Raw genomic sequence first — 11,272 nt, forward strand, 5'->3', positions numbered from 1 at the left:
AATTCCCTTTTGTGATCCCGAGTGTGTCAAAATTGTCAACGAGTCGATTTTGAGCCAGGGGTTTCAAGCTCGGCTCAAGCTCGAGATCGGCTCGTTTCGCTGCTTGTCTAAATGAGCCGGTCCGAGTTTGCCAAAGCTCAGATTGGCTCGGCTCATTTACAGGCATGCCTTCTGTGATAAAAATCAAACCATAGGAGAGAAAAAATAAAGAAACAAAACTTTAGGGGTATTTAGTATTTAACCCTAAATAAAAACAAGTAATGGATGAATCTATATAAGTTATTCATATGTCTCCAATGTTGCCACACATGACAATCAGCATCCATATATCATGTATACAAAGGTGTAGAATAAGAGGGAGACCCACATTTCAAAACCATGAATTCAAATGATACCCATCTAGCAATATCTTAAAACTTGGGGAGTAGTTACAAAATTTATGTTGAGTTCCCTTTGAGTTTGTAATATGCATAACATACTAATTATTGTGAAAAAAAAAAATTGGTATAGACAGAAAATTGAAAAAAAAAAAAAAAAAAAAGGACAGATCTGTCTTCCTGCCATCTCTTCTATCTTGAAAAGTATTAGTAGTAGTCAAAGTGGCATCCATCATAGCCTGTCCACAGAAATAAGTAGGATTAGTTTTGTGAAATCCAGCATGAGATAAAATACGTTAACCATTGGACAATTTTAACCTTTAAAATTCTACTTTTTAAAAAATATTTTTTTAGCTGTACTTTGAAAACGCTAATTTTTACGTTTTTAAATCGTAATTTTTTTTAAAAAGACAAATTTAATTTAAAATTATATTTTTAGTTTATGAAATTGCAATACCAAACACGCTCTAATTAATAAAATGAATTGAACTTTTTTTATAGAAATGATAAGACTTTGAAGTAAACTCACTTGGATCAACTGTGACGAGCATGGCTGTCCCACCGAACTCGCACGTGCCACCAGCCACTCTGGTCCTCTGCCAGTAGCTATTGAAAGCGAATGAAGCGTGTGCAAACAAAGTGTTGGGGTGAAAGCAGGACCCATCGGGCTGAATTGAAGCGCAATCAGCTCCAGACCAACAAGCATAGTCCATTGCTTCCTGAATGATTGGGTCAGGCACTGATGGCTTAGCCACACACCAAAGGGCTGTGTTTGGGGCCTTGTTCGGAGGTGGCGGCACGGTCGGTGGCGGAAACACCACCGGTGGTTCAAACACCGGTGGGCTCGGAACAAAAATAGTAGGAGACGGAACATACGAAGGTGGGCTTGGAACAAACCCAGTACTAGGAGATGGAACATACGAAGGTGGGCTTGGGACGTAGCTTGGCGGGCTGGGCTCATAGTAAGGTGGGCTGAACGTGTACCCGGGTGGGGTTGGAATGTATACAAAGGGACTAGGTACAACTTCTGGTGGGCCAGGAAGAGTTGTAGGTGGGCCTGGAATGGTGGTGGTTGGGCTTGGAGGTGAGATTGGAAGAGCTGGTGGGAGATAGAATGGTGGTGAGGGTGTGTATCCTACAGGGCCTGGAATGGCTGTAGAAGGAGGTTGTGGGGTATTGGGTGGATAAAGGCAATATGGAGAAGGAGGAGCATTTTCAGGCATGGGCATTGGACCTAGGGACTCAAATGGTGGCAAAGAAAATGGTGAACTCAAACTGTAGGTTTGGGTGCTTAAAGAATTCAGCAAGGGGTCAAGAATGCCCAACTTTCTTCTAACTTTCAACTTCTTTGTGGTTTTGATGATTGGAGTACTTCTGGGATGTCTTGGAAGTCTGGATTGTTGCACTGATCTTCTTGCTTCTGCTTAGAAAAAAAATTGAGAGTTTTGTCAACTGATCATGTGACAAATGTGATCATATATGTGCTTCATTCTTACAATTATCATAAACTTGTAATGCACAATTTAAAATATATATTTACAAGTATACAGTAGCTGCATAACCCATATCCTTATTTTTTTATTTTTTATTTTTTGTTCTGATGAATACAAAGGGAAAGGGCGAAGAGAGAGGGGGAAGAGGCATAATCCATATATTATCTACAACAACAGAAGTTGTTTCAATTCTGCAGCTACCTATTCTGTCATGGCTCTGCTGGATTAAACATATGGTTTTCTATACTTCCTTCCTACTTAAGCAAAGGAAAGGTTGTTTGTAACCTTTACTTCACACATCGAAAAAATCATATATTTTCTGATGACGTGGAAATTGTGTCTTGAATTATTCAGCTGATGAGATACTCTTTTCCCAGCAAGTAAAATTGCCTAAATTTTGAGTAGTCTAAAGTAGTTTTGTAGTAGGACGAGTGAATTCTATAATTAAATAAATTGTAAAAAAGATGTTGAAATATGTAGTGGGAATAATTCTATATATCTCTTTACTCTAAGTAACCATGCACACATAAGAGGCTTACCACAATGAGTGAAGAAAATGCAGGCTGCAATAGTTATATAGAGAAGTAGTAAAAAGCAAACTCTCATCATGTTGTAGCCTGATCTGCAGCTTCTTTCCATGACTTCCTATGATCCCACAACAAGCACTCAAAGGCCCCAAGGCAGCACAAAGGGGTTGTGTATTTATATATATATATACACAGAGAGAGAGAGAGAGAGAGAGAGAGAGAGAGAGAGAGGCCAAGCTAGGCAGTGTAGGAGATGGAGCCCTAGAAGTAGCAAGAAAAGCAAGGGCATGGGGGACAAGTGGCCATAAAGATTTATTCTTTAGCAGCTCAACTTTGGCATACAGTCACTTTGCTTAGAGAGATATAATCGAATAGTAACACAAAAAAAGACGGAAAAAGGTGCAAGAGAAGGTGTGTTTTATGGGAAGTTGTTCACCTCCTGTGCAGATTATCATCTTTTGCCTAATTATATATTTTTGCATGCACTCGGCATATATGCTTGCTTGGTGCTTGAAAAAACGAAAGCAGGGTTTTTTTGGGGCCTTTTGTTTTGCTTGCTTTCTACTCAAAGCTCTCTCTTTTTCTCTCATATTGGAGGAGAGCCAAACCAAGATCCTTGTCGTATACCTCTAGTGCTCTTGATTCATGGTGTATGGTAGCCATGTATATTGTAACCTATTTGTTATTATAATTAGATGCTGACTAGGAATTTCATTTTTTTTTTACAAGTTTTACTCTAAAGGTGGTAGCTTTCGCTACCAATCACATATTCAAAAGTGCATATGTCAAGGCACCAAATTTTCCTTTTTTCTTTTGGATGATTCTAGGAGTGGAGATTTATCTAAGAATTTAAAGAAAAAAAAAAAATAGTACGTAAATGGTTTGTGTTGTATTTATTTAATTATTTATTTTTTTGTGGGTTGACATAGTCATTTAGGGCATAGGGCATGATTGGTACATGGAATAAACGTCTGGAATTGAATGTTCATATAGAATAACTATTATTTTGTTTGGTTGTACACCATTATTAAGAATAACTATTCCCATATATGAAAATAGCTATTTTCTTACAAAGAAAAATACATATTTCTCTAAAAAATTAAAAAGAATAATAATTCCTTGATGAATAGAATGGGGTTTCTGTGGCGTCCCACATCGCCTTGGTATAGAGATAGAGATGTGCTTATATGTATACTTACCCCCTTAATGACAACAACATGTTTTAAAGCCGTGATGATCATCTGCAATTAAACGTACTTCTGCGAGGGTGGGGTGGGGTGTTAAGTTTCCACAAAAACCCATTAACTTAGTTTTCTTTTTAATACAAACCTAATTAAAAATAAAAAATAAATAAATAAATAAATAAATTACGTACAAAACATTTTATGGGCGGGCAGCCGGCCACCCTAGCAACCATAGGTGTCATTGGATTTCTATAGAATCATATACGCCTTTTAATCTAAACTTCACATACGAAAGTAACGAGACAAATGAAGCAGTTTTGTATGCATAAAATGAATTACTTTTGGTTATGGTTGCATCTTGGAGAGACAAAATTAAATTGCAGTTCTCTATGCCATTTGTCATGGAAAGGGTTTAGAGTGGGATACAATTTTACAGAGTTAACAACTACATATTTATTTAGACAAATTATTTCTCCACCACGAGGGGATCCGGGACTGGTGCGACCACCCTTTGGTTCTGCCTTGGGTGGCCAGCCACCAAAGAATTTCTTTCAAGTGTCTTTTTTTTGTAAAAAAAAAACTTAAAATTTTTTTAAATTATTATTATTATTATTTTTTGGGTATTTTAGTAATTTTGATACAATTTCAATGAAAGTATATGTATTGTCACCAAATTAAGAAATACGAATAGCAATTTCGGGTATTTTGGGTGTATAATGGGTTGAGCCAATTTTTTCGACCACCCGAAAAACAGCCAAGGTAGCCGGCCACCCCTTTTCCAATAAAAAATTTCCTTTTTTTTTTTTAAAAAAAAAATATATTTTTGTAATGTTTTTAATTAATTAATTAATTTTTTATTTTTAATTAGGTATATGAATACGTGTCGAGTTTTTAGGGGCGCTGACGTGGATTTTCATCAAATTATGGACGGAAGTTAGATGGAGGTACCATCTTTGTCTTTATTAATAACCAAGGTACCACCTGTGATAAAAACTAAAACCTAAAAGGCAAAAAATAAAGTTGTTAAACCACATAGGGTCAAATATATTTAACCCTAAAAAAATAACATAAAATAAAAGAGTGCAATTATGTTTTATTGCTAGAGACGCTTAAGTAGAAAAATTCCTTATAGGTGTTAAACTTTGGTTAAAACACCAAGTAGGAATGATTAGAAAACTTAAAGACGGTGAATATCAAATGTACCCTAATGCTTATTGGAATGGAGGCTATTCTATTTAATTGTAATGAAAGGGAATAGGATCCATTTTGGATTGGAAAATATCCAATTCATGGTTAAGATTTCTTTTTAGAAATCTTAAAGCTACAAATGGAACATCTGTCCCACTAATAAAATAATAATAATAAAAAAATATTATTTTATATTTAAAAAAATATAAAATAAAATAATAATAAAAAAGGGTGGTTGGCCACCCCATTGGGGGTGGCTGAACCACCCGCAAGGGCCAAATCTATAATTTTTTTTTTTTTTTTAAATTTGTTTAGCCCTTGGGGATGGTCCGGTGGCTTCAACCACCCCAGACAGCCAGTCTAGGGTGGCTAAAGCCACCCCTAGGTCTGGGGTGGTCTGGCCACCTCCAAGGGCCAAATCTAAAAAAAAAAAAAAAAAAAAAAAGGTTTTGTTTGGGCCCTTCGATTATTTTATTTTATATATTTTTTAATATTAAATAATATTTTATTATTATTTTTTGTTTATGGGACATGTGTCTCATTTGTGGCTTTTATAATTTCTAAGAAGAAATCATAACCATATACTGAATATTTTTGGACTAGAGAGGATCCTATTCCAAAAGAAAGCCCACAATTTTGTCTTTTAACTTAATTTTGATTGCCTACATAAATAACTCAAAAGAAGGGAGGACTACTGAAATGGAGGCTTATATTCCCCACCGGCTAGATAAACAAGCAGCCCAATATCCATACAACCCAAGCCGAATTTTTGGGCCACATAGGGTTGGCAAGCCCAATAGGTACTTGACTTGAGGCAACAAAATTCCCATGATTGTGAACCACAAATCACTCTCCTAAAGAAGGAAATGAGCGTCCACCCAAGAGGAGTCACCTAAAATTAGGTTATTTCACCAAAGGTAAGGATATTGATAAAGACGGTGAATAGAGAATGTTACTCCCAACGTGATCAAGGGATCATCAATCAACCAAATAAATTACTAATATTTTTGCCTTACCAAGACATCCAATAAGACCAAGACAACATCTATATAAGGTGTATTTTATGGCCTTAAACATTAGAGGTGTCATCATCATTGCCCTCTCCCCTTCTCGGCGCGTCACTCCGACTTTGGTTATCTTGCAAAGATCTCAAATCGACGACTAAACATGAATAGTCACTGGTTGATTTTCTGCATCAACACTTTTAAATTTTAAATTTTAGATTGGCTTAAGTGGCATGTGAGTGAGAGGTGAAAGAAATGATATTGATTTTAAGAAACTAGCGTAGTTTTAGGGATTTGAATTTCCAATTAGGTAGGTTTTGAGCTGTACCATCAATTGATGATTTATTAGTTTGATTTTTGAAAGACCATAGGATTAGGTTTGCGTGAATCATAGAGGAGTCGGTTTTTGAAAGACCATAATGTTAATTATTTTTCTTGACATAATAAAAAGAGACATGATAAATACACAACTTTTTGGCATAACTTTGACCAAACTTTTCTCTTATTTTTTATTTAAAAAAAATAAAAATTCTGAAGCAATAATATCATATGTGGTCCTTTTTTTATTTGGTATTTTAAAAAATAAAAAATAAAAAATAGGTATTTTTCTTCATAAAAATGGTCATTTTTTTTTATATAAAAAAATGGTGATTATTATGAAGAAAAAGACCATTTTTTTTTTAAAAAAAGGACCACATAGAATGTTATTGCTTAAGAATTTTATTTTTTATTTTATTTTTTTTTTAAATAACCACATAAGAGAAAAGCTGGACCAAAATTGTACTAAAAATTTGTGCCTTTATCATTTCTCTAATCAAAATGTTCCCATCAGTGAGATGTGAGACAATCAAAGAGAGCTCTTTTGAACGTAATGGTCAAGTAACAAGGCATGCCCTTTTTTTTTATAAAAAAAAAAAAAAAAAATTGGCACTTTTATTAAAACATAAAGACAAAGCATCTCGATCAACAAGTTGATAGGAAATCAAGGGTTTTTATTGATTAAAAATTAAAAAATAAAATGAAAAAGGGATAAATTGATTGCTTTGAAGGAATCGAACCTCCAATTAATCAGTTTGAAAGGGATCAACCTCCAATTGCCTTGGGGCAAATTATGTGTATTCTTCCATGAATTGCCATACGACATCCACATTGACTTCATAGGACAAAGCATGACGCATTTAGGTAAGAAAATCTAGCATATTAAACAAATAGCCTATTATGGAAATAAAATAGAATATACTAATACTAATTAAGGAAATAAAATATAAGATTTCTAACATTCTCCGACCCTCAAAACAACATTGATCTCAAGGTTGATTATTATTGAAATATGTCTCCAATCCCGTCCCCGATCTCATGATGGCCACCATGTCTTCACTAAATGTAGTGACTTAGGAATGAAGTGCGAGAGAAGATGAATAAGAGGAAAATTTACAATATTTCTCATTTGAGTAGGAGACCTTTGAAAAATTTGGACTTAGCATTAACTTTCTGAGGCACGTCGTGGTCTAATTTGGAGCAAGCACTTTGTTGTAGTAAGTGGCCTTTGTTGTGTCAATTCCTTTCCCATAAAGTCTTGCCAAATCAAATCATAGCTTGCTTCATTAGATTGTAGATATAATATTGTTGGAAATGATATTCAAAACTCCAATTGATTGGATAATGTTTTTTTTTTTTTTTTTGAAAGAAATTCATTCCAATTTCATTGATAATAAACACGAGCATAAAGCTCTTACATCGCAGGAGCACAAAGCCCTAAAAATGCAAATTATAGCCGAAGCTATAAGGACACAACATCACCTAAAACCTCCGCTAACCTATGATTAGTTTTCAATTGAAATAACAGATCTGCATAAGACAGACGCAATCCAATGCATAGGTAGCGCAAATTCCTCCTTGACCCAAAAGCCAGGATGAAGTTCACGTCCACAACTTGAAGGTTTGGACTAAAATTCACATCCACGACCTAAAAAATCTGGACCAAAGTTCAGTTCACATCCAAGCAGACAGATCCAGTGGCCAAGTCTTATTACAAAACAGAAGTAAGAAAACCGAAATAAAACGTGGGTGAACCAAAGAGGCAGGGCATTATTACAAGTAAATAACAGGAATGAAATGCATACAGGGACAAAACATGAACAAAGACAATACAAGGAAAATAAAACAAACAGGAACAGGCACACGCAGCGTGGATGCCGATTGTGCACTCGCCGGAAACCGACACCGGAAGGGAACGATAAAAGCTCGATGCGGTGGGAACGCGGAAAAAGCCCAAAACAGTGGACGGAGGGTGGCGAAACCGATCGCCAGCTGGCCGAAAAACCATCGCAGCAGGGGACGTTGAAGCTCATCGCTGGAGGGGCATGAGGAAAGACCGAATATCGGACGGTGAGCGGCAGAGCCGGCGAAGGAGATCGGTGGCGAACACAAAACAAAACAGGGGGGAGTTTGAAAGAAACCCCCAAAATCAGCACCCACACCGAGTGGCACACAAGCAAGGCTACAAGAACCTCACACAAAAAACATAGCAAAAAAACAGAAAGGAAAGGAGTAGAAAACAACCAGAGAACCCCGCCAAGGACAAAAGCGGAACAAAGAGGAAGCGGTGGCAGAGAAAGGGTAGGGAGGAGGCAACCTGGGCCAGGGACATCAAGCAAACTACTGGCACCCGGTGCAAGGGCAGGCGAGGGGGAGGAGGGAGGCAACAAACGGCCATCCCTCCTCCCCTCACCATGGGGGAGGGGGCTTACCTGAGGCTGCGGCGCTAGAGAGAAAGTGAGAAAACCCTAAGGTCGTGAGACAAAAATAAATTATTAAAATAAGAAGACAGGGAAGGAGAATTGAAGGAGGTATCGATGCCCATGCAAGAAATTAAGCACTGCATTTGTTTAAAATAGGTTGAAACTATCTAGTTGTTGATTGGATAATGTTTTGATTATTATTATAGAACAATAAACATATACACTTATATTATTAATCGCCTAGATGGTTACGATTAACGATTTTAGCCAATAACCGTTAACCGTAACCATTTTTTTATCGCTAACTTTGCGGCATGAGTATTTTTGTAAAAGAAAGATTAAACTCTGTTTGTTTTGTTGGGTGTGAATATTTAATTTGGGGTTTGGAGAATTGAGTGATGTGAATTTTGAAATAGAGGAAAGTCCACATATCCCCTCAAACTACCATCTAATTAATAATGTCCTTCCAAAATTTTAATTATGATAATGTCCCACAAACTATTAAAACATTGTCAATGTCCATCAAAGGTTAGCAAAAAAATAAAAATGCCCTTATAAATTTCTTAATACGACAAAAATACTCTTATAAATTCGAAAAAAAAAAAAAACAAAAAACAAAAAACAAAAAACAAAAAATTTAATTTTTTTTAAAAGAGAAAATTTTAATTTAAAAAAACGACTTTTTAAAAAAACCATAAATACCATTGACTTGTTAAAAACTCCAAGACTGAAATCTTCTTGTTATGTAGGTCGCGTGCTATGCGCGTGGCTTGTTGGGCGTGGGGTAGATGCCCTGTAATTTAAGGATGCCCAAGTCTTTTAAGTGGGCCCGTTGATGGACATTAGTCGTAGGCCTTGAGCAGTGTATCTACAGGCTACACCCAGCAATGCGCGTGGCTTGTTGGGCGTGGGGTAGATGCCCTGTAATTTAAGGATGCCCAAGTCTTTTAAGTGGGCCCGTTGATGGACATTGGTCGTAGACCTTGAGCAGTGTATCAACTGATCTAGACTACACTCGTTAAAAAAAAAAAAAAAGACTCATTGAAGAGAACATAGTAGGAGGGCCATACACTCAAGCAATGACGGACCGGGGGGACCGGGGTGGCCCTGGTCCCCCAAATCACAAGAAAAAAAAAATTTAGGCAAAAAAAAAACAAAAAAATTAAGGTAAAAATAATAATAATAATAATGTTTTACAGTCACGCTTGAATTTTATATAAAATTAGTGGATTATAGCTTAAATATTTAATCTGTTTTATTAAATAATCAAGTTTTATACTTATGTTTAACATTTATAGGTAATAATTTTTGACACGGCTCGTAAATTTGTCTAAAACAAAATGGATACAAATTTTTTCTAAACCAGTTTGGAAGAAATTTTCTCCAATCTATTTCAATAAGTAACAAGTGTCATTCAACATTTTTGGGTTTCTAAAAAATTAATATTTATGTTCCTAGTATAGTAGAAATGACAGTTAAAAATATTAAATAAAATATTTGAGAGATGACACTTGTCACTTGGAAGTAAGTTGGGGAAAATTTGTCCAAACAAAATTAGCTAGATTGAAAGACTTGAACTCTTTAATTACATGGCTCAGATTATGATTGATTATCTGAACATGACACACAAACACAAATTTGGAACTATAAACACAAATGCTTATGTGGTTATTGGCAATGTCTGCATCCGCATCGATATGATACGATTATTACTTTTAGGTATATCCTCATTCGCACTGTTTTATTATTCACTATGTCGTCCACCATCCAAACTTGGGTATTCCTACAGGGAGTCCCTGCCCCTTCTTCCACAAAACCAGATCGGCCTTTAACTCCCTTCCTAGACTCACCGCCAAAAAAACCCACCGAAACCTTCCCTGACGGAAGACAAGCCATGTCCATTGAAGATCTCGAAGAGAAAAGAGACCCTTGTAGCATAAAATTGCATCAGCAAAGAACAACCCTAGATAGAAGAGTACAACAACATTAATGATACCTAGAATAATGGAATAAGCTTGTTCATGTTTAAGAAGCTAGGGTTTAATTTTGAAGATTTTCCTTAAAAATTTCATTTAATAAAGTCACTACAAAGAAGTATCAAGCCATTCAAACCACTAAAAATTTGTAATTATCTCATTAATGGGCCCTAGAAAATGTTAGGCTTACAAACAAATTTTTTACAATATGATTGGGTTTCTCAAAAGTTAAATTTATCTAATTTCCAACCACATTGTGTCATATCATGTTATAAAAGTTTTTTGTGTAAAATTTATTTGTAAACCGAACATTCTTCAAATGGGCCGTTGTTTCCTTTTTCTAAGCTAATTTAGACCAACCAATTAAACTTGCACAGTCTAGCCCATTACTTTGGTCTTGTTTATGGACTTTCCTAGGCCTAGGGCATGAGATCTTACATTTACTTTTGGACAAATTAGTTGTAGGAAATTTTTTGGAAAAGTCCGTGTACATTCTTCAAATTACTATCAAATTGATAATATCCCCCCAAAATTTTCAATTGAGACAATGTGCTTCCAAACTACCAAAAAATAGACAATGTCCCCATAGGGCTAGCAAAAAGATAAAAACGACCTACATTTTTGTCATAAGACTTTTTACTCCTATAAATTCGAAAAAAAAAAAAAAAAATCTTTAAAAAAATCAATTTTTTTTTTTTTTTAAAAAAATTTCCATCCCTTTTTCTCTCTCTTTATTTTTTATACTTTTTTTAAAGTTTTAGTTTAAGTTTTTTTTGTTTCTA

At 35.5% G+C, this 11,272-nt stretch overlaps 1 protein-coding gene across 1 annotated transcript; it reads right to left on the reverse strand.

Annotated features, from left to right (window-relative positions):
- Positions 1-544: 544 nt before the first annotated feature.
- LOC132176465 (extensin-like) lies at positions 545-2,571 on the reverse strand. Its single transcript, XM_059588686.1, has 3 exons — positions 2,410-2,571; positions 907-1,797; positions 545-616 (listed from the first exon to the last, which is right to left on the reverse strand). The coding sequence occupies exons 1-3, from the start codon at positions 2,507-2,509 to the stop codon at positions 585-587; spliced, it is 1,023 nt and encodes a 340-aa protein (XP_059444669.1). The 5' UTR covers positions 2,510-2,571; the 3' UTR covers positions 545-584.
- Between the last annotated feature and the right edge of the window lie 8,701 nt (positions 2,572-11,272).

Source organism: Corylus avellana, chromosome ca3 (assembly GCF_901000735.1).
Source record: "Corylus avellana chromosome ca3, CavTom2PMs-1.0".
Lineage (NCBI taxonomy): Eukaryota > Viridiplantae > Streptophyta > Magnoliopsida > Fagales > Betulaceae > Corylus > Corylus avellana.

Bases quoted from the DNA above. Each gene is read 5' to 3' on its own strand.
- LOC132176465 (XM_059588686.1), bottom strand. From the start codon at position 2,509: ATGGAAAGAAGCTGCAGATCAGGCTACAACATGATGAGAGTTTGCTTT. The intron at 1,798-2,409 runs GTAAGCCTCTTA...TTTTCTAAGCAG, and splicing joins CATTTTCTTCACTCATTGTG to AAGCAAGAAGATCAGTGCAA. The intron at 617-906 runs GTGAGTTTACTT...TTCTGTGGACAG, and splicing joins GCTCGTCACAGTTGATCCAA to GCTATGATGGATGCCACTTT.